The sequence below is a fragment of the Adiantum capillus-veneris genome, chromosome 8, assembly GCF_014529385.1.
Source record: "Adiantum capillus-veneris isolate H3 chromosome 8, ASM1452938v2, whole genome shotgun sequence".
In the NCBI taxonomy this organism is placed as follows: Eukaryota; Viridiplantae; Streptophyta; class Polypodiopsida; order Polypodiales; family Pteridaceae; genus Adiantum; species Adiantum capillus-veneris.
Genome location: NC_140938.1, coordinates 62,339,042 through 62,352,632, shown reverse-complemented (window position 1 = coordinate 62,352,632; position 13,591 = coordinate 62,339,042). Strand labels below are relative to the sequence as shown.

The 13,591-nt window shown below is 41.7% G+C and overlaps 1 protein-coding gene across 3 annotated transcripts in view; it reads left to right on the top strand.

Annotated features, from left to right (window-relative positions):
* Positions 1–13,591, top strand: part of LOC147452236 (uncharacterized) — a 136,459-nt gene that overhangs the window by 43,499 nt on the left and 79,369 nt on the right. For 2 of the 3 annotated variants that reach the window (XM_086518009.1, XM_086518008.1), the window contains exons 3-4: positions 7,918–8,487; positions 8,642–8,728. In XM_086518009.1, coding sequence (XP_086374135.1) covers positions 7,918–8,487; positions 8,642–8,728 — 657 coding nt within the window. Of the gene's footprint in view, positions 1–6,608; positions 7,450–7,917; positions 8,488–8,641; positions 8,729–13,591 lie in introns of those variants that run through there. The other variant, XM_086518007.1, reaches the window with a different exon arrangement.

The window sequence follows — 13,591 nt, the reverse complement described above, 5'->3', positions numbered from 1 at the left end:
CTTTTCTTGGCTTCAAAATCAGTTCCCATGCCTATGTAAATACAATTGATCGTTTTGCATTTGATGGAGACTACGTAGCTCTCTTTGCATGTTGTTGTCTCTTGGGAGGGGTTTATTTTGTCTTGCAAACTTGGTGTATGGTTGATTTGCTCCCTACTGGCATCTACTTCGCTCTCATGCACTACAGTGGTGTATGCATGGTTAGTTTTTAATTATTTTTTGTTATGCTTGTATGTTCAAAAAATTCTCACCATTTGGTGGTTCAAGTTTTCGGAAAGAATCGGTGGATTCTCCAAATCAAGCATTGAAAAGTTTATTGAAGTGCCATGTGACCTTCTCATCATTTAAGATGGCCTTGTTGTCCCCTTTAAATTCATTGTCAAACTCTTTAACCATGTTTAAAAGTGCTTGACTTGTGGTATTCTTGTCGAGGAGGGCCAACTTGTCAAGCATAATCTTATAACCGTGGTGAAGCATCTCAATTGTGTATATGGTGATTTCAGCAGTCTTTGTGTCCAATAGTTCATGTGCTTCTATGTCTAGTAGCAGGTTAGTTGACTCATTGAAGTCAATGCCCAAGCATAGTAATATCTCTTGATGTAGTCCTGTAGAACAAGAAAGAGTTATCAAACAAAACATCCCCTGTCGGTATCCATGCAATTGGAACCCAGTTGTTGAAAATAAAATATGCATTGAAGAAAATAATTGCGAGGTAATTGATTGCATAGTTTTTATACAATATGAGCTGAAAGTCCGAATACATGAAACGTTCTAATTAAAAGTGATGGGGAAATATCTAACCATGGAGAGACACCTTTATTGGCATGCTAGAACATTTTTGGGATTGGTATGTTTATTTTGAGGTGGCCTCTTTGTGTCACACGAGAGAACATGACATATGCCAAGGTTGGTGTGAATGCTTTTTATGATGAGGGCGACTTTCTTCAATATCATCACCCCTTGAGATTTGTGGCTCATTATTGCATACATCAGCATCAAAGGAAACATGCTTTTGTGGAACCATTTGCTGTTGATTTCCCTGGTAGCATGCTTTGTCCTTTGAATGATCATGATAGCACCAATGGAAAGTAATTGCACTTCCATGTAGCAATGTGATCCATTCTATCATGTGAAAGAGATAGTATTCGATAGGTGGAGCCATTTGTTGCCCCTATCGCCAAGTTAATGTTCTCTGTAATCATACACTCGGCGCCAATCGTAATATTATCCATCTCATGAAAAGCCTTATCATATAGCAATTGCTGCAACAGTGGCTCTTCATGGGCATTGGCCTTAAGTGCCACAATGACCAAATCAGATGCTAGGAAAGATTTTTGTAGAATCAAGTTGTTGTTCTTATAGACATCTTCCCTATGTGTGCATATTATCGTGGTTGAGTCGTCAATTGTTCTTAGGAGTTTGGCCTCATCAATAACACATTGTGACAGTGTCTCTATGATTTTTTTCAATGTGTACTGTTTGACACGGATTGTGTCCAAGAACTGAATGTACATGGGGTCTGCTACATTGCGAACTGAGAAAGTCATGTTGTGGGTGGTGAAAATTAGCGGATTGTCAAGTAATGATATTGTATCAAGCAAACCTTTTGCAACCACATTCGTTGTGGTCTTGACACTAAATGTGATGTCAATGATACTAAGGAGCTGCACAATTAGTTGGTTTGTGTGCAGGATGGCTTGTATATAGTCAGGTTACAAGATAACAATGCTACTTTTTCTTGGACTTTTTTGACAAGTTGGACAACAAGTCCAATTTGTTGTGATATTATGCATTCTAGTTGTTCATAGGAAGGTAGCGTTTGCCAACTTTGTACATGTATTGTTCACGATCTTGTAGAGGACATCTTTTTTCAAAAGATTGCAAATGCCATAGCCTCCACATATGGAAATCTTGTGGGCCAAGCCTCATAAATGCTATGGACATTGAACCATGAAGAAGCAACATGAAAAAAATTTTGCTTTTGCCTTTACTATTGGCATGGATTGTAGTTGCTAGTGACATTGTGAGTGTCTGCACATGTACATAACTGTGGATGAAACATATACAATTAGTCTTCTTGAAATTAGATGGAACCAATTTGTTGAAATTTGGGAACCAAAAATGTTCAACATACTATCGCAATCCATAGTGAAACTTCTAGCTAATACTGAAGAAAAGAATTTCAATTTTGAAGACAAGTTAGAATGAAGAACCCCAAGCACAATGTCAATACAAATCAAAATAGGTCGCAAGTTTTAATGACTTCTCTGACATTGAGGAAGAAAGAAACACACATTTCAGAGAGGGGACACATGCACTGCTCGGGGTGCAACCCAAGACGTTGTAGCTCTCGATCTAATTTAGTGAGCGTCTTCCTTTGGGAGGAATTGTCTCGTAGCTATTCATTACTGATTATGCTTTGTATGACTTCAATTTCAACAGAGGTCCTTGTCTGCATGAAGTCAATCTTATAGTGGTAGCAAAACTGAAATATGCAGACCTGATTGATGACCCATGCAAGTGCATACGCATCAGTTTGATTTGCTCCAAGGACACGGGGATTTGGTATCCAGAAGTTCAATTGCTCGCCACGGCCTATCGGCGTGCTCTTTGTGCTTGCAAATGTTAGTTGGCCTTCTCTTATATGGTGGTGGAAGGGCAAGATCCCAGTCTATAATGCCTACACGTGGTATTCCTTCTTTGGTGAAATCAATCATGATGTTCCAAGGGGCGAAGTTCATTGAATAACACCGTTGTCATGGGAAAATGCTAAACCTTGGACTACTGTATGATTCCAAGAAGAAGCATGATTCATGATAAGCCTGCATTTCCATAACTTGAGTTCAGTTGGTTTCTTGCTACCTTCCTATCCCAAGGCCACCAACATTTCACTGATGCTTTGAGAAGGTGCGCGTACACACTCCATCATATTGCCAAGGGAAGGCCCATTGAAGTAAGGGAATATAAACACCCATGTTGATTGATGAGTGTGTGCAAGGGCACGCATGATATCCCAATTGTTGAGATCAACTCTACTCTTGATGGCAAAAGACTTGAATTGCTCCTTTGCCTGACCTTTGAATTCCTTGCAACAGTACATGTTGGTAGATGGAAGGAAAGAAATTCCTTCGATACAGCATTCATGTGTAACTCCATATGAGCTTGACCCTAATTTCCTTCCTTGCTTGATAGCTTTGAATGGAATTCCCAATGTGATAGAGCAAAACGAGTTCAACACAATTTTTAAATATGCGCATTGGACATGCAAGCTCTGCTATCTCCAAGAGTCTCCTTACAAAACTTCTTGATGAAGGTGTTTTGTTTGTCAACGTTCCTTGTCTGGTTGGATTTTTCCTTCTTAATCTTCCAACAATTATACCAATGTCATAATTTTTCCATTTCTATGCCCTTTGGCTAGTCACCTCGTAGGTCCGCAACATATTTTGGCATGTTCCCAACAAATCTAAGGAGAAGGTGTTGTATACTGCCAATATTGGCCCCCTCAAATTTCAGAGAGCAAGGATTGCAGGTGCCGCTCATCTTGCAAGGTCGATGCTATGTCGTCCAGTGCGAGGGCATCCTCTATCCATACTAATTGGGTGCGCAAGCGTTTCTTCAATTCCAAATCTTGTTCAAGAATCATTCTACCTACAAACAATGAAATGACTTTATGATATGACGATGAAAACATTTCTCACTTCAAATTCCAAACGTGAACTTAGATTTTCTATAGTATGATAGTAGCCCTATGGTTAAGGAAAAGGGAAAGAAAATCAAGAAAACAGTAGCTCTAATCACATTTTGCCAATGATTTGATGTGAGAACATAAAACATTGGAGCAAGTTGGGAGTAGATCCATGCTCAATAACTGACATATGAGCTATGGGGATGCCCACTTACATTGCATGGGATAGTAGGATGAGTATAAGGGTTGATGGCAATCATACTCCTACAAGGTTGCCTGCCAGAAAGTTATTTGTTTGATCATGACGACATGTGTGACCAAATCGGCGATCGGTGTCGAACTAGTGAGATGAGCATTGGAGTGGGAAGTTTACGATATGAAAGTGTCTATGATGTGATGTTGAAAATGCTCTAATATTTTTCCTTGAGACTTGCAACTAAGTGTATGGCTGATCTTGAACATGTATGTTTTGCAAGGTAGATTGTTAAGCATTGTTTCGTGGATACGACAAAGGCATTTACAATCGAGGGGATGACCAATGCCAACGGATAAAGAGCATGTGAATGGAGGCCACGACATTTCCAACCGAAAATACAATTGATGTTGAAAATGCTCTAATATTTTTCCTTGAGACTTGCAACTAAGTGTATGGCTGATCTTGAACATGTATGTTTTGCAAGGTAGATTGTTAACCATTGTTTCGTGGATACGACAAAGGCATTTACAATCGAGGGGATGACCAATGCCAACGGATAAAGAGCATGTGAATGGAGGCCACGACATTTCCAACCGAAAATACAATTGATGTCGAAGCAAAGAGAATCTTGGAAAGTCATAAAGGCCTTCGCATCTACTTCACAACAAAAGTGAACTCAAATTACAATTTAATGACAATGTGCATGCCCGTTGAGTGATAGGCATAAAAGAGCGAACCCTAATGTTGTAATGACAAACACAAAGTACTGCACAATTGACAAACAATCTACACCACCAGACAATGGCAGAGCCTGAAAGAAAACTGTCCTAATTGGAAAAAAAATACGTGTTAGGAGTTCCTCGGTGAGAAGACATTAAGTGCAGCAAGATACAATGCGTGTGCAAAATGCTAGCGTGTTGTGGAAAAACATCGTCCATAGAACACTTGTGTATTGTGGGAAAAAAAAAACCATACATAAGTATGGTGTGAGTTGGATCAATTCTCCACATTGTTTATAATACCATAGGAAATGTGCCTTTACTTCGCCACTTTTATCCCCTTTAGTGTTGAAGGGGGACTTATGCTTTTTCTATAGTGTTAGAGGGACATGTTTTCTGTTTTAGATTTATCATAATGATAAGAATATGTTACCTTTACTTTATTCCATATGTTTCAAGGAGCATTGGAAGTAGACATGAGTGCAATGCTCAACTTCGTTAGACACCAACCGGGTGTCGGTGCATTGCTGCAGACATGTATTAGTTTTTGCAAAATAAATGTACAGTCAAAGTCCTCCTATTCATAGCAATGAGGTACATAACAACTTTTATACTACCTAAGCTCCTAGAATTTGATCAAGCTACTTTGGACTGACATGATGTGACAGGCCTCGGACAAACACAATGCAATAACGTTATGAGGAGTTCATGTAAACAACGCAATCAAAATTGTTCACTCTTTTGTATTTGACAAATTTAATACATAAGAAAAGCAATGCCATTGGGGTCTGCCTCCCTTGCCACTTGTTCAGTCAATTGCCCCTCCCTATGATCGGGAACGTCATACGGGCTTCTGCCCCCTATCTCTCAGTGCCATAGGGACCTCTCTCTTTCTCTCTCTCCCTCGTGAAAATAGATTCTTCTTCTTCCCTTGCCGCTTGAGCAGTCAACTGTCCCCAACCATACGTTATGCGGGCTTCACCCCCCCCCCCCCTCTCTGTGTTTAGAGCCATTCAATTAGGTCTCCCCAATCTCAGAAAAATAAAAATTCTTTCAAAACATAAGAAGGGTGAGTTTAGGAAATAAAAAAGACAAATGAAGGTGGAAAGTCAAAAGACAAATGAAGATGGAAAGTCAAAAGACCTTTTGTGTCCATATAAATAGGTGTTTCTCTACTCTTTCATTTTTCCTTTAGCGTTTTCTTCTAAGTTCTCTTTAGCGTCTCTCTCTCTCTCTCTCTCTCTCTCTCTCTCTCGCAATGTTGTATTCATTTTTCTTAGGTAATATTGTTGCAAATCTATGTGCTTCGTCATTGCCTGACCTTACGTGCTATAGATTAAAGCATCGGTTTTCTTGTTTTTGAGTGAAATTTTTAAACTAGAAGTACCTTTTAATTTTTAATTATCGCCACATGGCATAGCTAGCTTTGCTGCATTCTCCTAATCTTTATTACACAATCAAGGTGAAAACGAGCATTGCGATTTTGAATTGGGGAGGATTGGAGGGAGGTTGGAAATTTGGAGCGTCTATGGGCCTTCACGCAATGCTATGGATGTCGATTGCCCCTCCCCATGATCGGGAACGTCATACGGGCTTCTGCCCCCTATCTCTCAGTGCCATAGGGACCTCTCTCTCTCTCTCTCTCTCTCGTGAAAATAGATTCTTCTTCTTCCCTTGCCGCTTGAGCAGTCAACTGTCCCCAACCATACGTTATGCGGGCTTCACCCCCCCTCCCTCTCTGTGTTTAGAGCCATTCAATTAGGTCTCCCCAATCTCAGAAAAATAAAAATTCTTTCAAAACATACGAAGGGTGAGTTTAGGAAATAAAAAAGACAAATGAAGGTGGAAAGTCAAAAGACAAATGAAGATGGAAAGTCAAAAGACCTTTTGTGTCCATATAAATAGGTGTTTCTCTACTTTTTCATTTTTCCTTTAACGTTTTCTTCTAAGTTCTCTTTAGCGTCTTTCTCTCTCTCTCTCTCTCTCTCTCTCTTGCAATGCTGTATTCATTTTTCTTAGGTAATATTGTTGCAAATCTATGTGCTTCGTCATTGCCTGACCTTAAGTGCTATAGATTAAAGCATCGGTTTTCTTGTTGTTGAGTGAAATTTTTAAACTAGAAGTACCTTTTAATTTTTAATTATCGCCACATGGCATAGCTAGCTTTGCTGCATTCTCCTAATCCTTTATTAGACAATCAAGGTGAAAACGAGCATTGCGATTTTGAATTGGGGAGGATTGGAGGGAGGTTGGAAATTTGGAGCGTCTATGGGCCTTCACGCGATGCTATGGATGGCACTCACCCACGTCGTGCTGCGGTATCAGGCGATGGAAACTCTTCTCTTGGTGGCCCGTTGCATCATAATCATGGACAACAGCAACAGCAGAGGCCAGCATCTGGGAAACAAATGCAAATGGAGAGTCTATATGTCAGCAATATGCCAAAGCCCACTCACACAGATGCTGCCATGCATAACCAACTCCATTTTTCCCAGCAGCATGGTCCTTCTGCAGTTGTATTAAGTCCGAGGGTGCCCGGTGAAGAACCCCCACAGCGAGACAGCAACCTTAGAAGTGTGAGTCCTACTCTCATCAGAGAGATTCTGGAGAAGTCTGGCATGGCATTCAAAATCCCGAATTTCCTCGAAAGGGCAAGCCGGGATAATCGAGATATCTGGAAGACCAAGTTCAAGCCCAGGCCTGGTAGCCCAGCACCCCGCCGTCCATCCAAATGTATCAGGTTGCAATCAACTGCACCTGGCCTTGTTACCGCACCTTTGAGTGCGAAGCAATGGCTCCTCCAATCACTTGGGCTTAAGGACTCAGAAATCTATGAGCTTTTCCATCAGGTTAGCTCTGTTGGTTTTTGTTCTTTCAACCGTCATTCACGACATTGCGCACACATGCCAGCTCAGCCACAAAGATGACCTGGATGCTGCAAGAGACCTGGAGTTAGTGCTGCTCTGTTGGGCACCCTATTATCAATGAACTGCTATGTAATTGTTCAGAGATAGAGTCATTGTATGCAGAGGCTACTGTTGTAATATTCGACGGCGATGCACGCTTGTGTTGATTGATAATACATCAAGATTTGTGCATGTAGTCTAAATGGAGCAAGTAGATGTAAACGCAAAGTTACCCTCCTTGTAAAGTCAAAAGTGCCACATGGAACCAATCTAACTTTTGCAGCAATTGTGATTTTCTTGCGTGCAACACTTGCAAAAAAATCATATTGAAGATTGTGGCTATTATTTTGTGCATTCGATCAAGTGAAAATCTTTTGCATCACTTGTTATGATTATCATGCTGTGTTTCAGATGGAATCAATGCCTCAATTTGCCGCTGAGTATATACGTGAGGTGAAAGATGAGTGGCAAGCAATGGAATTAAGAGAGAAGAAAAAACCTCCAGAGGTTGAGTACCTTTCAAAAGATCAAGCTCTTCTAGAAAAAGTGCGAGCTCTTGTTTTACGAGTGGTTAAAGTACATGAATGTGAAGAGTCTTTTGTGAGGCAGCAAGAGGTTCAGAGGATAAGGGAGAAAGACAACAATGTGTCATTCTCTCGTGCAAGATCTCCAAGCAGATCTCTCCATATGCAATTAGAAAAAAACAAGCATGATCTTCAATATGCTTATAAAGGGGAGAACTTGAGGCCAGATTATGGAATGCCATTAAGGGGTTCTGATAAGTTGGTCGATCCAGAGAGGACAAAACCTGTCGTTTGTTCATTATGTGGGCAGGTTAAGTTGAATTTGCCTGATGCGGATTCTCAGCAAGTTTTGCCAACAACAAATCTGGTAGAAAAGGAGTTGGCTCCTCAACTGAGGCATGTGCTTCCATCGTTCATCCCTGTCGATGATTACATCGTGGAGCACGGTGTAGTACAGGTATTTGCTTTCCTTTGTCTTCTAGCTGCGGTGTACATGCAACTGTCTCCTTCGTAAATGTCTTACTTTTCTTATGCCGTTTCAGTCATAAGTTTAAAAGTGTTAATTGGAACAGATTTAGAAAGATTTGAATGCTTAAATGTGTGCCTTCCAGCCAGAACCTTATGGTAAAGTGGAGCACAAGTCTCGATTCAACCCACTTGACAAAAGATGGTACACGGTTCTTTTTCCAGCATTACAGGTATCAATAGTTTTTTCAAGCTGTCAGTTCTAGGCACCAAAAAATTAATCTAGCAAGGCCAGCTTTAGTTTTCTTTTTGTCTGGCAACATAATCTATACGTTAGATGCAATTACATATATTTTTTGTTTGTTCACCAGCTTTCTACTTACTAACTGACTAGTAAATGTGAGTTTGTGATCATAACAAGCTTGATGATAGTTTTTGCCTCAATTCCAACATGAGTTTGGTGATTATAACAGGCTTGATGATAGTTTTTGCCTCAATTCCTGCTGTATACTTGTTAGAGTTTGGCATCTTGTTGGATTCATCTAGTTGGTTTTTTGGGTTCCAAGATGCTCCGAAGGCTTTGGCCTTTATTCAACAGTTTGACATAGCTTTCTCTGGAGGGCACTACTCAGAGCACTCCAAGATTAGGAGGGCTACATCTTTCTTCAAAGGAAATGCTCGAACATAGTGGTCCACTCTTCTTCTGAGGAAGGAAGCTCCAGACAAGTGGTTGAAATTCAAAAGGCTCTTTATTTCTTCTTCGCTGACTCGGGAGTATGAACGAGATATACGAATTGCTTGGAATCATCTTCAGATGACCAAGGAAGATTCTTTGGACGCTTATTGCGAGAGATATTGGAACCCTTTTCTATCAACCTCTTCATTTAAGAAGGTCTCTTTTAAGGAACAGATTGAGTGGTTTTGTTGCGGACTCCCTACAAAGATCCGAGACTACTGCCAGGAACAAAAGTCAAATTCTATTCAAGAATTGATGGGTCATGCGAAATGGGGTTTCGTGATACATTCGGGAAATTTGACATACCCCACTTATGAGATCTTGACTTAGAGAACCCAACAGACCTCTAACAATGAAAATAGAAAGAGAGAGTTCCCAAGAAAAGAAAGATAAGGATACACGACCCCGGCTCACTCTTCAAGAGAGGGCCAATTACATCAAAGAAGGGAAGTGTTTTGGTTGCGGGGAACATGGGCACGTCTCTGCAAACTGCCCCAAAAAGGCACATCAAGAACAACATGAAGACAGGCCAGAGAGTTCGAGAGCAACAGAGGAATGTGGGAGAAAAGGCAAGATGAAAGCAGGACTGGTTCCAGACTGCATGGGTACTGACCAAGGCATAATTGATGAAAGTACAGAACTTTGCCGAGCTTGGGGCAAAGTGAAAGATCAAGAAGCCCTGATTTTCTTGGATGGAGGAGCCAAGGCCAACTCCATTTCACTTGAATTGGCGGCGCGGCTCGAGATTACACCCGATAGGATGGGACCACTAGCAGAGGCAGTTCTAGCGGCACTTGGACGGGACATAGCCATTACACCTGTCATTAGCAAACTTCGGTTGCATTGTCAGGGGTATTTGGGGCACGAGGACTTTTACATAATGCCCTTGGAAGGTTGTGACGTTCTCCTAGGAGTCCCTTGGTACCATAAGAACAACGCCATAGTCGATTATCGGGCAAAGAAAGCGACTTTGACAAATGAAAAGGGCCGAAAAATTGTACTTAAAAGAGTTAAATGATGAACACAGAACAAACATGTCTAAACTTGATGGAGAACGCCAAGATTTTCTCCACACTCATGCCGATTGCTTCCCCGAGGGCCTGCCAAGTGAGTTGCCACCATCTTGTCCTAAGGATCACATCATTGATCTGATACCTGGAAGCACACCACCGAACCGGCCACCTTACCGTGTTAGCCGAGCCCAGAATGAAGAGATTATGAACCAAGTAAAGACCTTCTGGAAAAGGGTCTTATCCAGTCAAGTACTTCACCCTATTGCTCTCTGGTGTTGTTGGTTTTAAAGAAAGACGGATCTTGGAGAATGTGCATTGATTACAGAGCTCTCAATAAAATTACCATCAAGAAAGATTTCCGATTTCAAGGATAAATTATATTCTTGACCGACTACAGGGATCCTCTTGTTTCAGTAGGATTGATTTGAAAAGCGGATATCATCAGATCTGAATCGCGCCGAAAGATGTCTACAAGACGGCCTTTCTGACGAGCTTTGGTTTATATGAATTTTGGGTGATGTCTTTTGGTCTTACCAATGCTCCAGCAACTTTCAACTGAATGATGGATAGGATTTTCAGAGAGTATAGATCATTTGTTGGCACTTTCTTTGATGACATTATAGTCTTCTCCAAGGTTGAAGCCGAACATAGACACCATCTGCTACAGGTCATTTAGGCATTGCGAGATCACAAGTTAGTTATCAATGCCAAAAAGAGTGAATTTTTCTTGCTGGAGATACACTTTTTGGGACACATCGTCTCAGCAGCAGGAGTACAGATGGACCCGTCCAAGATTGAGACTATACGTGATTGGCCCGATTAAAGAATGTTCATGAAGTTAGAAGCTTCTTGGGCTTGTGTTCGTACTACCGGCGTACATTCGAAAGTTTGCAGAGGTAGCTTCCCCTTTGCACATTCTGACATAGAAAGGAATCCCTTTCTTGTGGGGACCCACAAAGGTGACTGCCTTTTAGACATTGAAAGAGAAATTGACTACTAGACTAGTATTGACTTTGCCGGATTTGCAAAAGTCTATATTGTGATGCTCGTGGTCGTAGTCTGGGAGCAGTCTTAATGCAAGAAGGCCATGTGATTGCCTATGAAAGCCAATTGTTTTCAAGGCCAGAATTGACAGTATGAAAATGATTGATTTGTACTTGACTTGTTTGAGTGCAGGAATTGAAAGACGAAATGGCTGCATTTCGGTCTCATAAATCTCTATAGACATGATTGCAATAAGGATTAGTTAATACGGCATCTGTGAGGTCCCAACTGGATCTAGATGCGATTACTAAATACTTTGCCGATTAATCATGGTCTGAGATTTGGAATGAATTTGTATGTGATTTGTCATGTGATGTCCGGTGATGTGACTGTCGATTTGTACAAGTGCTAGATGTGGTGTCTAGTGCGTCGGTACTAACAGTCAGTGTCTACTAAGACAGTTTATGGCCTCTATCTGTTTTGCAGGCATAATTGAGGGCGATTACAATTCTTTCAAGAGGGGGGTATGTCACAAACTAGTGACGTGGCAGGCTCCTAGATATACACACACACTGCGGCAGAAATGCCATGTGGTAGTAGTCCCGAAAAACGCGCCGATAGGTTGACGTGGCAGTACAGTATGGACCTTCGCAATTTGCGTTGGACTAATGACATGGCAGTCCGTACAATCTCCGTAATTTGTGCTGGCTGCTTTATGCTGACGTTTTGGTTGTTTCGCCGTTTTGGGGTTTCAGAGGACTGAAACGGGTTTTTATGTCACTGTCACGTGACACATCCAACCCTATGTGTCCGTGGACAAGCTACAACACGACAAGGGTTCAATCAGTCCAGTCAGTCTAGATTTAGAAGTGTTCTGGCACTTTTGTGAGTCTGTTCGCAGACCGTGCATGCCCAGTCACTTGGTGTAGATGCATATCCTCTGGTTGCACACATCAGGATCATAAGCATTCCCATAAGAATCCATCAGAATCCTTCAGGGGAATTTTCCAGTGCATTTAGCCTATTTTCCCTATTTTTGACATTTTTCACTTATTATTTTTAAGTGACTTTTGTTGGAAAGTAGGTACGGCAAATTGAGTAAGTTTGTATATAAGCAAAACTAGACCAGCACTAATTGGCAGAAGAGGCAACAGGAGCACTCGCTCAACAGGCAACTTCTCAGCAGAACCCCAAGCCCTAGCGTTTTTGCTCCACAGCAACCACCTAGCGTTTTTGGACGAGATCAGCCAGCGTTTTTGCTTCTTGCAGATCCCTGGCGACAGAAGACTCAACAATAGACCTAGCATTTTGCAGTTGTAGGCCACCCGGCGACAGCAGAACCATTTTCAGCCCTAGCGTTTTTGATTTGCAGATCAGCCCCAGCGTTTTGCAGATTTACCACGACGGAACATCAAGAACCATCAGTGTTTTCAGTTTTCAGCCCTTAGACACCGCAGATCAAGTCCCGAACCTAGCAGATTTTCACCTTCCCGCAGCAGTTCCTCACCGCACGGTCAGATTCCGCAAGGTTTACAGTTTCAGCCCGGAAAACGCAGATTTCAGCATCTGCGTTTTCAGCGCGTTGTCGTCGCATTGTCGCCATCGACATCGTCATCGACATAGAGTCAGAATTCAGCAGTTACAAGATTTGCAGATTTCAGCCCTTAGCGTTTTCAGATTTCAGCCCGTCTCGTCCTCGTCCTCATCATCGTTGACATCGTCGGCAAGTCCAAGCATTGTAGAGATTTGTGCAATCAATAGTAGACCACTCTCGCCAATGAGAGTGGGGCCTTCTAAGGAGGGTTTTACAATGTCTTTGGTGTCGTATTTCTCTTCTCTCTCTATCTCTCAGTCTCATACACTTGCACGCACAGTGTCCATTCACTTTGTTTGTGATCATGGCACTCTCTCATTAAGAACGGAAGGCTCTCCCTTCCATAAGAACAGAAAGGAACCTTGAGCAAAGTTCAAACATTCATTCTGCTGCACCTAACAGTCACTATGCACTGTGCGCACGTGTGTGTGTGGCATGCAAACAACAGAAACAGGGCTAGCCCTAGCAGAGATTGTAGCAGCAGGTCCTTTGCGTGTAGAAAGGAAGGCACATGAGCAGCCTAGAGACAGATTCGTGCAGCTGCCAGGTCATACCCTTAGCGTGCGCAAGCAGCCTTTTACAGTGTACATGGTCAACAATAAACCTTAGCATAATCATACAATTAGACATAAGCGATGGATTTGCCTGAACAATGCATTTACAAACACAGGAAAGCCATGGAGAATTCGGCTAAGGATGCCATAACTATTATCAAAGAACGTTCACATGAGGATTTTGAAGATGCACGCCAAAATTGCGTATTCCTGTG